Here is a 15,911-nt window from a genome sequence, read left to right as displayed (position 1 = left end):
ATATCATTTAGTTAAGGTAATTAAAAGCACCTACTTTGAAGGGTAACTTAAAGAATTTAATTACATTTGGGGGCAGTGAAACTTTTTTTAAGAAAACTTAAACTTTTGATTTATTTAATGCTTATTGGGAATCTTAAATCTCACCAAAGTGGTATAAAATCCAGGATGTAGTAACTTGGACCTGTGTAATAATGCTTTGATTTCCAGGTTCCTAGAAACAAGAAAGGACCATAGGTTCTTCCTCCCATGGGAATAGAGATTGGACTCTATTGCTCCAGTTCTTATGAATACTTTGAGTCACTTAGAAATTGTTCAAGCTTCCATTTCCCTAGAGTGTTTACACAATCAGTTTTCTCAGTGTAAATGCTGGAAGAAATAGCTGCCTAGACCAATTCGCAGTAACTTCAAGCCTCATGGGAAATGGATGGCTATATTAGCAATTGATTATACTTAAATAGACTTTATCAAATTCTGGTATACTTAAAAGTTTAGCTATTTACAGATATTTTACTTGCTATTTTAAGAACACTGAAGTGTAAGTATATTTGTACTTAATTCTACATAGAATTCTGTTCTCATAAATATTGTTGGGATATGGCTTAAGTCTTGTTACTCAGGAGTCATGTGGTTGGAACATGTTGATTGACTGAGTAAGAGCTGTTTTCATCAAACTTTATAGCTTGGAACCCACTTTTAAGCCTCTAGCTCAGTATGGAGGGATGTCCTTGAAATGTATTATGGAACCTAGTCTTTTGACTTCGTATTTCATGATGGGCTCATTTTCTCTCAGACATGCTGTTACCATTGTGCCACATCGCTGTGACAAATCTGTTCTTCACCAGAGAGAAATCAGTGGTGCCTACCTGATCTTAGACTATGAACCCCAGAACACAAACTAAAGATAATTTAAATTGAAAAACTTAATCTTTATGAAGTTTTGAAGCTGTTTTGTTACAGTGATGCAAAACAAACTATTGAATGTGCCTCCTAACTGCTTAGGCCACCAGACCCTTAGGAAAAGGAATAGCATAATCAAAATCTGTTTCAGATATAGTGGCTACAATGCATAATACTTGGTTAAGAGACTTTGGGGCTGGAGAAATAGCTCAGAGGTTAAGAATAATTATTGATCTTGATTAGGACCAATGATCAGTTCCCAGCACTTACAAGCTGACTCAGAACCTCATACATAACTCCAATTCCAGCCAGCATTGCTCTCTAGACACTACCTGCATATGGTCCACATAAATACATACTGGCAAAACACTCATACACATGAAATAAAAATATTTTTAAAAGCTCTTTAATTACTTAAAAGCAGGGTTTTTTTTTTTACTGAAATATCTGAACATGTTTCCAAATATTCTTCATTGCTTTTTATCCCAAATGTCGTAAAGTGAAAACAAGCTACTTGCTTCTCAGTGAAAACTTTGCATTTTACTGTGTAAGTGCTGTGATAAAAGTATTTACAATTGGAGTACAAGCTAGAGGTTGTTGTGTTTCTGTGATCTGGAGGGGAACTGGGAGAAGGGTAAAATGAGCTTGAGAGTAGATACATGTGACTGGATTGTTAAGATGTGTGGCAGGAAGAAATGACTCTAAAGATAAATTAAAAGTTATGGGTATAGTGGTACTTGGGTAGAAGGACCATGAATTTGTGACCCAGCTGGGCTACATAGTGAATTCCAGGCAAGCCCAGATGACAGCATGAGACAACAAATAAGTATTTCTAGTTAAACATCTAGAGAAAGATACATGGATTTTTTTGACATTCCTAGAAGAGAGAGAGAGAGAGAGAGAGAGAGAGAGAGAGAGAGAGAGAGAGAGAGAGAGAGAGCGCACACAGTTTTGAAAACTTAAGAACCGTTTGGTTGAATGGCCTTAGATGTGTCCTTGGTGGGTTTGCTGCTCAGAGCTCCAAGAAAGAACTCCACCATCAGCTTCAAGAAGTTGAGTTAGCTGATAACCTTCTTCTGTAAGCATAGCATTTGAACCAAAGACTTCTAGGGCCTGTCAGTTTCTGCAGTGTGGTGCTCTGGTTAATTTCTACACCCGAGTTCAGTATTGTGTTGACCAAGACTTACCCAGGTCCCTGAGACCTTTCATGTCTTGCACTTGCACTTTCCTTTGTACACAATTAGCCATCACGGTCTACAGTTCCTTGTTGCCTGATTATGATCTTTTCTCCGTATCTTTTAGAGCTGTCACCTTCATATTAACATCTGCTCCTAAAACGTCAGCCGACATAATAGGTAGTAAAAATGATTCTTTTTAGCATTTCTAGGAAAGAACTGACATCAGATCTCAGACTACAATCCTTAAAGGTTTGTTTACAGATCTTAGGAGAATTTTGTTTTATAACTTTGAATATATGCTTTGGGGAGTCTGGAATTTTTATATGCACTGTGAGTCTTATATGGCCAGCTTTTAAGAACTCTGTACTCTCTAATGTGTTGGCATGGTAAAATATTTTGCATGTTACAGTTTGGTGGGAAGAAGCATGTTCTGTGTGGAGCAGTACCTTCAAAGCTTGAATCTGCTGTGTATGTTTCCTCTGGTCATTCCGTACAGTGGCCATAGATGGACTGTGTTCTGAGGGGTTCTGAGTCTAGTGAATCCCTTGCCTATGGATAAGAACTCTTAACACATAACATACAATCACAAAGCCTGCATGATGACCACAATAGCAATTAACTTGTCAATGCTCTTCCTATCTCTATGTAAAATAGGAGGCCATTGGGATGATACACACTTGGGAGGCCAAGACTAGAGAATTGCAAATTGGGGAACAGTTTGCGCTACAAAGTAAGGCCCTATCTCAGATCAGCAAAAACCAGCCAAATAAGGAGAAAAACTCTATTCAAGCTCTTTATTTTTCAAAATGTCTACATTCTGAGTATGTACTTTTTGAAAAACTTAGACAAATGGATGGTGTTGAAACATGCTTTTCAGACTGATGATAAAGTTATGGTACTAAAGTATAACTTTCACATTATAGCTGAGGAAGTAATCCCACCTGAAATGGAAATTTCTTCTTAATATGAGGCAGAAAATGAATTCATGATTCAATAAAAAATAGAGTTAGCTGGGTTGGTGGTTCACATCTGTAATCCCATTGTAAGTTCCAGTTAGTGTGGACTACAGACACTGTTTGTAAAAGGAAACAAATCTCACTACTTCATTACATACACTGAGGAAAATGTCACATTTCTATATTCAGGTTTGACCGATGAACTAGAGGAGAACTGTGGATGTAATAGCACTTGTGAAAGAAGATTCCTTCTTGAGGTTTTTCTTTTAGCAACTTATGTTTATTATGTACTGTGTACCTTAAAGTTACTAAAATTTTAGTTTTTAAAACTACCAGGTGAGGTGAGGCACTAAGTTCATGGTTTTATGGATGAGGAGTAGTCACAGATTTAGAATAGCTTTCCCAAGGGAACACAATAGCAAAAAACCAAATTGGAACTCTAAACCCAGGCAAGGTAAAAATGGAACATATTTTAAATGAAGACCCAAGGATAGTAAAGAAGTAAACACTTTGTTATGAGCTAAAGGAAAGCCACTTAAAACAGTACCTTTTGAAAGATAATTAAAAGTGGGCAGGGGGGATTTAAGGCTGTCAAATGCTCTTTCTGTTCTGAAGGGAATGTTTAGATTTCTTCATGGGATTAAAACATGAATAAATTCCAAATACTTAATCTCTGGTTCTGTATCAACTATCTACTCTTTCCTGTATCAGAACTGTGTCAGGACAAATCTTTCCTTCCATCATTTACAGTCTGAACAAAGGCTAATTATTTGGAAGCTTTGCTAAAGGGAATTATGGCACTGAAGATAAATGAACCAGAATGTCTCTGGGGCACCTCACCAATACTGGACTTTCCTTCATCCGATTAACTGAAATGTAGAGCCTTGATTAAACTGTGTGATTAAAGATCTCATGCAGTATACTCATGGTAGACAAGTCAGATGATATGTCGTGAGAGTCATGGGCTTGCATAGTCCTTGTTTGGTTTGGAAAAACTATGGAGCAGATTCCAACTTCAAATCAGCTTCAATCTGAACAAGCTACTCTTACTTGGCACAAGGTTAATTTTCTTCCCTTAATTTCTACCTTCTATCTTTGTTTTTGAGACAAGATTTCTGTGTGTAATAGTATTGGCTATCCTGAAACTCACTTTGTAGACCAGGCTGGTTTCAAACACATAGAGATCCTCCTGGCTCTGTCAAGTGCTGGGACTAAAGGTGTGCACTACCATCTCCCAATAATCTCTGCCTTAGTAATGCTGATTCCCAAGGGTATAATGAATATTTATGTATTCCTATGGTATATAATTAACTTGACTGACTGAAAAAATTTGTAAGTTTAATGTTGAGTCTCATTTCCAGTATTCCTTACTTGGGCCAGAAGCGTAGCATGAGAATGTGTTTCTTAGTGAGTCTGCAGATGGTGGTAATACCCTGGTTTGTATACCACACTTAGAAGCGCCATAACAGTGTGGCTCACCTCGGTTGATTGAACACTTTAGGAGTGGAAGCAGTAAATGCTACTCATTTCCTTGTAATCAATAATACACAAAGGCTGCAGCAGGTCCTAATTTTATAGAAGCCTGAGTGTATTGTTTGATTGCTTTCTTTGGCCTGATGATGTCAATAAGATGGGCCTGAAAAAAAATTTAAATGTCTCTATATAGTGTATGTGGCTGTCCTAGAACTCGCTATTTAGCCAGTCTGGCCTCAAACTCAAGAGATCTGCTTGCCTCTGCCTCCCAAATTCTGGGATTAAAGGTGTACACCACCATTCTGGGCTTAAAATACATTTTAAGGGATTAAGGTAAAGGATTATGGTAGGTGTCTTCCCTACCCCCATTGTTCTACTTCCTGCTACATATGAAATTGTAGGGCTTTGTTCTTTTGGCTTATTTATTTATTTGGTCTTAAACATTTCTAGGAAGTATTACTACATTGAAGAACAATAATTTTAACAGGGATATCCCAAGGAAATGGAAGCTGTTGGGGCATGTTAGCTAGGTTCATGAATGAAGCAAATGATGACACTTGCTAAACTGGCTCTAAGATTAGGGAGGAGGACCCAACATCTAGGACTGATAAAATAATTGTAACAATTAAATTTTTAGACTTATTTTTATTTTATATGTAATGAGATTTTGCCTGTCTGTATGTCTGTGCACCATCTATGCACTTGGTGCCCATGAGCTCAGAAGAGGGTTTGGATCCCTTGTGAATGGCCAGGTGGGTACTGGGACCCAAACTCTGGTTCTCTGTAAGAGCAGGTACTCTAACATAGCAGTAAGTGTTCTTTGTGGCTGAGCTGTCTCTACAGCCCCTATTGACTTTATTTGTTTAGTGTATAGGGATGTTTGTCTGCATATATATCCCTGTACCATGTGTTTGCCAGGTACTCACAGATGCCAGAAGAGGGTTTGGGGATCCCGTAGGACTGGAGTTAGAGATGATTGTGGGCTATGATGTTAGTGCTAATAATTGAACCCTGGTCCTCCAGTGCCCTTAACCTGATGAGATATTTCTTCAGCTCCATTGATGTAATTCTTAAACCTAAATATGAGAGAAGAGTTTGTGTTTTAAATACTCCATCTCTTAGCTAATAATTAACATCTTCCTCAGCTTTTAATAAGAATTTTCAACTGTGATAATTAAAGTCATTAATGTTTATAATTTTAAGTATATTAAACCCCAACAGATGATGAATACAAAACATGGGATGTACACTTGCCTAACACTTTGAAAGCCATGGAAAAGGCCCTGTCCGAGGCTTAGTTGGGTGGGGGAAGAGTTCATTCAGGTTCACGATCATAGGTACCAGTCTGTGAGTGTCACAGTGTAAGTGAGAAGTATACCCAGTGATCATGGTTGCTGCTGTCTGATCAGGCTGATCTCAAATTGATTCTCCTGCCCCCATGTTTCTAGCATATCCTTCCAGCATGTGCCACCACCACTGGACATTTTACTTTTTCTCGCAACTCTGCAAATTATGTCTTTCTATATATTGCATGCAATTTTAGCCTCCTGTGGAAATAATTCTGAGCGCTGTCGTGTGGTTTCTTTTCCTTTTCACTCAGATATCCAGAAAGTGGCACTCTAGAAATGAATGTTAAGGATCTTCGACCACGAGCAAGAACCACTTTAAAATGGAATGAACTGAATGTTGGTGATGTGGTGATGGTTAATTACAATGTAGAAAATCCAGACAAAAGAGGATTTTGGTATGATGCTGAAATTACTGCACTGAAAACAATCTCAAGGACCAAAAAAGAAGTTCATGTGAAAGTGTTCCTGGGGTAAGGTTTTGTCACTAATGCCGTTTAGTTATTCAATTAGAAGTATAATTCTCAGATGTGAAGCACATATTTCTATTAAGATGGGGTTAAAGAAAATTTTCTGTTTTTTAAGAGAATATTTTTAAGACCAAATCTATCTTCATTGCTAAGGTTAATGGTAATTTTGGAGAATATTGTATATGAAAGTGTCTTACAAGAAGCTGGGCGGTGGTGGCGCACGCCTTTAATCCCAGCACTTGGGAGGCAGAGGCAGGCGGATCTCTGTGAGTTCGAGACCAGCCTGGTCTACAAGAGCTAGTTCCAGGACAGGCTCCAAAAAACACCACAGAGAAACCCTGTCTCGAAAAACCAAAAAAAAAAAAAAAAAAAAAAAAGTGTCTTACAAGAAAAGCCTGTGCTTCTAGAATTCTTTTTTGTTTGTTTTACTGAGACAAGGTTTCTTTATATATATTCTGGAACTTGATTTGTAGACTAGATTGGCTTTAAACTCACAGAAGTCCACCTTCCTCTGACTCCTGAGTGCTGGGATTAAAGGTGTGCACCACCACCACCTAGCTTACAATTCTTATAGATGAAACAATATACAAAAACATTGAAGAACCATGTTAACATATTCGCTGTAGATGACAGCTTAACCTCTTTTCTAGCTTGTGACTTCGTATAATTTTCCTCAAATGATAAGAGTTGTAGGCGTGGTCTCACAGAGAACTTTTACACCTGGGCAGTTATCACTGTCACATGATATAGTAAAGAGTATCTAAATTTTCCTTGTAAATTTTATGTGTATTTATTTCTTTTCTTTATGATGAATATATAAAATGTGTGATGTATTAAGCACTGATATATTAGTGTGACATTAACAGATTTTGCTTGTTGAGAGAGCCAAATTTGTATATTTTTCATGTTTTAGTTAACTGGATTAATGGCAAAAGGTGACAGATCTGGGAGCAATCACACATTCGTTTAGCCCACTAGCTGATGTGCTTAGAAATAAAGTTTACTGGAACACAGCAGCACCCCTTGATTATTATCTGTACATCAGCTTTGAGGAACTGCAGCTGAGATTGTCTGGCCACACAACCTAAACTGCGTCATGAAAATAGTAACCTGAGATAAAGATAAAGACTATTAGGATGTGTTGAAGAAAACTTTTACTTTATTGTTTTCATATTAGAATATTAGAATCAAAGCTCATATTTTAGAAAACAGATTTCAGACCTTTCTACAGAAATACAAGTGTGGTTCTGTTACTCAGCTAAGGATGTAATTGATGTACAGGTTTCTAAACAATTTAAAATTCAGATATGTATATTGAAATTTGCAAGCAGATGGATGGATGTAGAAAACATCATATTGAGATAACCCTGACCCAGAAAGACAAATACACACACACACACACACACACACACACACACACACACACTCATGAATGGGTTTTAGATATAAAGCAAAGGAAAAACCATCCTACAACTCATAATCCCAGGGATCCTAGACAACAAAGAGGACCCTAAAAGAGACATACATGGATCTGATCTACATGGGAAGTAAAAAAGACAAGATCTCCTGAGTAAATTGGGATTGTGGGGATCTTGGGAGAGAGTAGAAGGGAATTGGGGAGGAAGGAAGGGGAACAGAGAAAATATGTAGCTCAATATAAGCAATAAAAAAAATTCATTCACATGTGTATACAAATCTGAAGAAACTACCAAAATAGCTTGACTGTATAGGGAACTTCATAATATACTTGTCTTCAGTAAATATTTTTTAAAAAGGTGGGTATACAACAGGAGATAACTAAACTCATAGCTTTTGAACTTTAAAAAAGAAATGATCTGGGGTAAGTGGCGCATATCTTTAAATTAGAACACTGGGAGGCATCGACAGGAAGATCTCTGAGTTCAAGGCTAACCATAGATAATAGTGAGACCCTATCTCAGAATGAATAAATAAATGAACGAAAAAATAAATAGATAATAAATTTATAGGAAAAGAAAAATTTGCTATTTTATAAATGATTCCTCTAACTGATCCTAAGTTTGAAAATTACTTTAGTAACTAAACTGAGTAGAATGATGGACAGGCATAGTATTGATTGGTATTAACAGTTGCATTGTGGCTGTTCCAACCGTAAAGCACTACTCAGTTCTTACTAAAGTGTTAGGAACATAAAAGCCATGAAAGCAAAGGTGGCTTGAGGATAGGTATTTATTTCATAGTTAAAAATCTTCCTAGAGGCTCGAGATGGCTTTGGACCACTTACTGCTCTTTCAAAGGACAAAGGGTATGGTTCTCTATATCCACATGGGTATCTCATAATCACTGTAACTGTAACTCTAGTTTCAGGGAATCCAGTGCCCTCTTCTGGCTTCTCTGGGCTTGTGCACACATGTAGAATGCTAGGTTATAGTCCTTAACTTTAGTTAAATGATCACCATTCCCTGGAAATGCAAATGTCAAAACCAAGACTGAGAAGCATTTGGACAAATAGTATTCTTAAGCAATTGCAAGGAAGAAAAAGAGGATGTGGGCATGTGTAGGTTATATACTAGTAGATGGGTGAGATTATGCCATATGCTAAGGGTGGTAGACAAGCAGTAAGGCTACAGAAAATCATGTTAAATGTAACTCTTGAGAAGATGTGAAGAAATGATTATTTCTGAAGTAGCATGACAGTTCTGCTCTCATCAGTGATGATAACAAAGACTACATAACTCACAGTTGCTTGAGTTAACCATTTATCTGTCTAGTTTTCTATATTATATTTGATACTAATTTTTAATAGAAAAGGTAAATGTGGAGAAAGTTTTAAGTAAATGGATGCTACTTTCTCTTTTAAATAAAAAAGTAGAAGGAGGGTTGGAGAGATGACTCAGTGGTTAAGAGCACTGGCTGCTCTACCCGAGGACCCAGGATCAATTCCCAACTATCCATATGGCAGCTCACAGCTGTAACTCCAGTTCCAAGGGATCCAACACCCTCACACAGAATATAGACAGAAAACACCAGTGCACATTAAATAAATAAATCTTTAAAAAGTAGTTTTATGATGTAGAATTCATTGCAGGGGCCAAAACAAATAAAAGTCTTAAATCTATGTGTACCTAATAATATGTCTTCCAAATACAAAGCAAAAGCTATGATTAAAAAGGATAAAAAGGACCCGGTGGTGGTGGCGCACGCCTTTAATCCCAGCACTCGGGAGGCAGAGGCAGGCTGTGAGTTCGAGACCAGCCTGGTCTACAAGAGCTAGTTCCAGGACAGGCTCCAAAACCACAGAGAAACCCTGTCTCGAAAAACAAAAACAAAAACAAAACAAAACAAAAAAAAAGGATAAAGAGGGCTGGAAAAATAGCTCAGTGGTTATGAGTGGTTGCTGCTCTTGTAGAAGATCAATTTGAATCCATGTCAGGTAGCTCATAATCCTCCTTTAACCCAGCTCCAAGGGGACTACTCAGTGCATGTAGATTTTGCAGGTACCTGTATTCATGTGCAGTGTTTGCGCAAACCTACATATTCACATAATTAATACTTTTAAAGGAGAGACAAGTTCTCAGTCATAATAGGAAATGGAAGAATAAATTAAGTATAAATTAAAGTAAATGTGGCTTCATATTTGAAAAAAAAACATCTACTAAGAGGCCACCTTATTTTTTTCTAGAAATACCGGAAATATAGTTGAATCTTATTTTAGGTAACAGGAGAACATTTTATATAGTCTTTATGATAAGTCTGTAAAACAGGTACTTCTTACCTAATCTAAGTAATAATAAAGTCTCTTAATTTCTCTTTTCCTGATACTGCTCTAAAATTATAGCTGACTTTGAGGATTAACTACTAAAAGTAAAAGACCAAAGTAATTATGATAGCTATAAGCTCAATCAATTTATAAGTTGGAAAAATAAATTTTCACAATGACCTGTAATTATTATTTTTACATAATTTAAATTTTGCTGATAGGAATTAATGTTTTTTTCCTCTTTTTAAACAGGGGTTCTGAAGGAACATTAAACGACTGCCTTGTGGTGTTTGTAGATGAAATCTTCAAGATTGAGAAACCTGGAGCCCGTCCTCTTTCCTTTGCAGACGGAAAATTTTTAAGTATGAGTTTCTCCTTTAAGCTTAGACTCAATTTGCTGTGTAATGAAAATTTAATTTTATTTAATCAATGAATAATTTTGGAGGAGTTATAAAATAGTAGACCATACAAATTTTCTTTATTTAAAGGAAAAAGAATAGTTTGTAGTAGCTATGTTTGTAAAACGATTTTTCAAATGCTTATACATGTTTTGTTTTGTTTAAAAATACGTGTGTGTGTGTGTGTGTGAGTGAGAGAGAGAGAGAGTGTTTACACATGTGTGTCACAGCACACAAGTGTAGAAGTTACAGGACTCTTGAAGTTCTCTCCTTATATCATGTGGGCTATGGGGCTTGAACTCAGGTCACCCAGTTTGGCATTAGGTGCTTTTATGTACTTACTAAACCTCACCTTGGGTTGTTCTTCTCGGTACATTTTGTTTTTCATTTGAAAATAAGTTGTATACTCTTTCATTGGATTTTTCTTTATGAGAATAATAGATACAAAAAGATAAAACTTCCAAAATTTTGTTCTTTATAGGGAAAAATGACCCTGAGTGTGACCTGTGTGGTGGAGATCCAGATACGAAATGTCACATGTGTTCTTGCCATAAATGTGGAGAAAAACGGGATCCCAACAAGCAGCTTCTGTGTGATGAGTGCAATATGGCATATCATATCTACTGCCTGAGTCCACCTTTGGATAAGATCCCGGAAGAAGAGTACTGGTACTATCACTGGCTTTTGTCTTTTTCTATTTTAATTACTGTTTTTTCTACAAAATGGATCTTCCCAGCGTGGATTCACCCCTTCCCCCATTCCTCCCTCCCTCCTTCCCTCCATTCCTTCCTCCCTCCCCCATTCTTTCTTCCTTCCCTCCCTCCCTCTTTTTTATTTTCTTCAGATAGTTTCTTATTATGTAGTCCCTGGCTGGCCTGGAATTTGCTGTGTAGACCATTCTGGCCTCAAACTGATAGAAATCTGCCTACCTATGTCTCCCAGGTGCTTTGGGATTACAGGACTGGCCAAACATGAATTTCTAAAGATACTTAGTACACTAAAGTATTTAAAATGTCATAGATAGCCATTGCTTAGCACTGATACCTTTACTCACTTGCTGTAATAACTGTCAGGTGACTTCTGATTGTATATTTTTTCTTTCTGGTCATGCTCTAGTATGGAGGCATTCGAAAGTACATATTTGATTATGTCTTTGCTTCAGAGGCCTTAAGTTGCCTTTAAGGAACCTGGAATCTATTAATACATAGTTTTTCCATCATGTGTCTTACTACTTCTCTCCCTTATTTCCCTAATTACTCTGTATTCTAGCCATATTCAATTCCCTTTAACTTTATAAGTCTTATTCTTTTTGTTTTGTTTTCATACTTGAGTCATTTTTCCCCCTGGAAACATTTTCCTCTTAACGCTTAGCTTCAGTTTTTCACTTATGTCTAATCAGCCTTTATAATGGCTGTCTACCCCTAGTATGTTGGATTTCCTGTTATATTCTTAGTAATTAAATACTTAATGTATATTAACAGTGTTTTATATGTTTTGTATCTCTAATCTTACGGAGTTCTTAAATAGAACTTACCATAAACTAAATTTAAATGTGTAGCGATAGTTGGAAACAAACTACTTGCAAAACTTGGGAGAAAAGTGCCTAGTAAAAATTATAATAAACCTTTAAATAATCACATTGTGGAATCCTTTTTAAAGTATTTTTTAAATTGTTTGTGTGTTTTAATTATGTTTGCTTTTGTGCATGTGTGTGTACATATGCAATGCCCTCAGTGGTCAGTAGAAGGCATTGGAATCCTTGGAGCTTAAGTACATGCTGCTTGGAGCTAAGAATCAAACCCTGATCTTCCGGCAGAGCAATAGATGCTCTAACACCTGAGCCATTTTTTCGGTGCTCTCCCCCCACCCACACATTTTGCTACGTGGAATATTTTTAAGTAAGGGATATAATGGTAAAATAATACTGATGTCCAAGTGACTAGTGAGTGTGATGTGAAGAATAGACATCTCTTCTGTGCCTTTTGAAAATGTGATGGCTGTCTTACTATAGAAACTACAGGGGTAAAAGAAAGGAGGAAAGGGGCCAGTGACATGGTTCAGTAGAGAAAGACAGTAGGTCAAGGATAACCTGAGTTCAGTCCCTGGGATTCATATAGTAGAAGGACAGAACCAACGCTCTCAAGTTGTCTTCTGACCTCCATGTGTGCCATAAATGTGCACGTGTGCGTGTGTGCGCACGCGCATACACACACAATTTTTAAAGTTAAAAGAAAACTACGAAATGGAGAAGGGTTTTTGACTCCTTTCTGTTACTTTCTGCCCCTAACTTGCATAATCACATGACTAGTACTGTGCTTCCTTTGAAGTCTCATTTGTTCTTGTTTCAGTGGAAATGTATATAGTGGAAGGAATTTTGGTGCCTTTTCAGGTAGAATTGTTTAAGTTGAGGGAACTAAAATATTTATATTTTTACCCTACTAGTGTAGATCTCATAATTAGGAGTAACTGGGGCATAGATACATTCTTTCCTCTAATACTTATATGGAAGAGATAGTCATGAGAAGAAAGATACAAATTTAAGATAGATTAGGCAGTGAATTATATCTTTGTTGGTATGCCTTTGTCCAGTGGTTCTCAACCTGTGTTTAGTGACCCCTTTGAGGTTGAATGGCCCTTTCACAGGGGTTGTCTAAGACCATTGGAACACAGATATATTTACATTACAATTCACAACAGTAGCAAAATTACAGTTATGAAATAATAATAAAAATAATTTTAGTTTGCATAATTTTTATTGATTCTTTGAGAATTTTCTTATGCACTCCAATTCCACTCACTTCCCCGTCACTTTGTATCTGCCATTCACCCTTGTAGCTTCCCCCAAAGGGAAACATAATAATAAAAATAAAAAACAAAAATACAAATAAGAATATTAATTACAACAACAACAACAGAAAGCAAGCCCCCCAAAAAACCACTTTGCTCCTCCATCGCCTCCTCATTTATCTTAGTGGCATTGGGAGCTGCTCTGTATCACACAGTGAACCCTTTTGTTCAAACAGATAACTTTACTTGCAAGTATTCATCGTGTAATGTGTTGTTGGCCAAGGCCTCTGGCTTCTGGTATACCATCATCACTGTACCCTCACCAAAACTCCTCTCAGATATCCTGCTCTTGCCCTGAGTCATGGAGATCCCGTGGCTGTGGTTCCATAGGACCAGCCTCTAAGAAAAATAATTTTATGGTTGGGGATCACTACAATTTGAGGGACTTTATTAAAGGGTCACAGCATCAGAAAGATTGAGAAACACTGTTGTAGACTTTCTAGTTTTTGGTAGCAGAGTAGCCTTATCTCATTCTATAGACCTGGTTTTTAGAGAAAGAGTAAAGCAGCTTTATGAGAAAGGACAGACAAGTACAAAAAACTGAACTAGATCTAGAGTTGCTGTCCTGTAAACCTGTTTACAGTGGACTAGACTTTTTTGGTGTTGGAATTTTCTGTCAAAGAACTATACCATACACACACATACATTCTGCATTTCACTTTCTTATTGTGTGTTGGGGTGTGTGTTTGTGTGTGTGTGCGCACATGTGTACATGCCACAGTACAAGAATGGAATTCAGAGATCAGCTTGAGGAAACCATTTCTCTCTTTGCACCATGTAGGTCCTGGGGATTGAACTTCGGTTACTTGGCTTGGTGGCAAGCACCTTTACTCACTGAATTATCTCACTGGCCTCTTGTATATTTTTTATTACGAGAATTCTGATAACTAAATTAGATGGAAAGATGTATCCAGTGCATATTTTGCTGTTGTACCTATAATTCTTTCTCATTTGATTTTTATAATAATTTCAAATGAATGTTTTATTAGCACTAGTAAAAATTGTGGTAGCATTTGAATCTTAGACACACACATATACCATGATTTTTGAATTGAGTTTCAGGGTGCATAAAACAAAATCTTAGGGCTGGAGAAATGGCTCAGCAGTTAAGAGCACTGACTGCTCTTCCAGAGGATCCGGGTTCAATTCCCAGCACCCACATGGCAGCTCACAACTGTCTGAAAATCCAATTCCAGGGGATCTGACACCTTCACACAAATGCACATAAAATAAAGATAAATAAATCATAAAAAATTTTAAAAATCTTAAAGTTCTCTAAAAGTGAAACAAGAATTTTTTTTTTACTTTCAGCTTTATCATGTGGATATTTTTGAAATGTTTAAAATTTTGGTGACAGTTGATGCTCTCTATTGTAACCCAATATGTCCTAGTTCTTGTTCTGATGTAGGAAGTCTTTCACTGCTTTTAGTATGATGTTACCAAATATTCTTTGTTCTTTTTTATTCCTTTAAGGTATTGTCCTTCCTGTAAAACTGATTCCAGTGAGGTTGTAAAGGCTGGGGAAAGACTCAAGATGAGCAAGAAGAAAGCAAAGATGCCTTCAGCTAGCACAGAAAGCCGGAGAGACTGGGGAAGGGTAAAAATGAAACTCCCTCTCAGTTTCCTACTAGCAATTCATAGTTAAATAGTGTCTCAATATTGGTAGTGGTAGTATAAAAGATTAAACAATTTGATTGTTACTGTAAGTGATAATTCAGTTGTATAAAAATGATTTCATTGACCCAGTTATTTTATTTGCATCTTATGTGAATTGGAAATCTGTTGATGGAGACTTTGCTTTCATTTCCCAGTTTCCCGGACCCAAATGATCACACGAAAAACTGTATTAATTACTACACTGTGTGGCCCATGGCTCAGGCATATTCCTAGCTAGCTCTTACATCTTAAATTAACCCATTTCTATTAATCTGTATATGGCCACAAGGTTGTGGCTTACTGATAATGTTCTGACATCTTTCTCCTTTAGTGACTACATGGCGTCTCTTTAACCCTGCTTACTCTTTCTGTGTATCTCTTTTTGGATTTCCAGCCTGGCTTTACTCTTCTAAGCCATTGCTCAAAACAGCTTTACTCATCAACCAATAAGAGCAACACATACACAGAAGGACATCCTAGATCAGAAATCATCAAAAAAATTTTACCTAATTGGTTTTCAAACAGCTTATTTTGTGACTTACAGGGAATGGCTTGTGTTGGTCGTACAAAAGAATGTACGATTGTCCCCTCAAATCATTATGGACCTATCCCTGGTATTCCTGTTGGGTCAACTTGGAGATTCAGAGTTCAGGTATGCTTTGAAATTGGTTTAGTTGAAAGGGTTAAATTCATGTAATTAAAGTTGAAGTGATGCTAACATTTGTTTTAAATTACAAATGGGTCTCAACTTAGGAGCACATGTCATTCACATGTTAGAATGTCTTTCCCAGACATAATCAGACAGAAGAGCCACCATTAGAGTAGGCATCAGTTGTCTTAGTTATCACTTTGCTTTATTGTTTTGTATGGGACTGGTAAGCTTTTAGGAAAATTAATATTTAAAGTAATTTTAAGTTATGTGATAAATTCTTATTTGATTTAGACTTACTT

The 15,911-nt window shown here is 36.8% G+C and overlaps 1 protein-coding gene across 3 annotated transcripts in view; it reads left to right on the top strand.

Annotated features, from left to right (window-relative positions):
* The window catches only part of Uhrf2 (ubiquitin like with PHD and ring finger domains 2), a 74,308-nt gene that overhangs the window by 41,654 nt on the left and 16,743 nt on the right, over positions 1-15,911 (top strand). For 2 of the 3 annotated variants that reach the window (XM_057777034.1, XM_057777036.1), the window contains 5 exons: positions 6,105-6,323; positions 10,312-10,421; positions 10,939-11,125; positions 14,778-14,901; positions 15,505-15,612. In XM_057777034.1, coding sequence (XP_057633017.1) covers positions 6,105-6,323; positions 10,312-10,421; positions 10,939-11,125; positions 14,778-14,901; positions 15,505-15,612 — 748 coding nt within the window. The remainder of the gene's footprint in view (positions 1-6,104; positions 6,324-10,311; positions 10,422-10,938; positions 11,126-14,777; positions 14,902-15,504; positions 15,613-15,911) is intronic. The other variant, XM_057777035.1, reaches the window with a different exon arrangement.

The sequence above is a fragment of the Chionomys nivalis genome, chromosome 8, assembly GCF_950005125.1.
Source record: "Chionomys nivalis chromosome 8, mChiNiv1.1, whole genome shotgun sequence".
Lineage (NCBI taxonomy): Eukaryota > Metazoa > Chordata > Mammalia > Rodentia > Cricetidae > Chionomys > Chionomys nivalis.
This window is presented reverse-complemented; position numbering and strand designations above follow the sequence as displayed.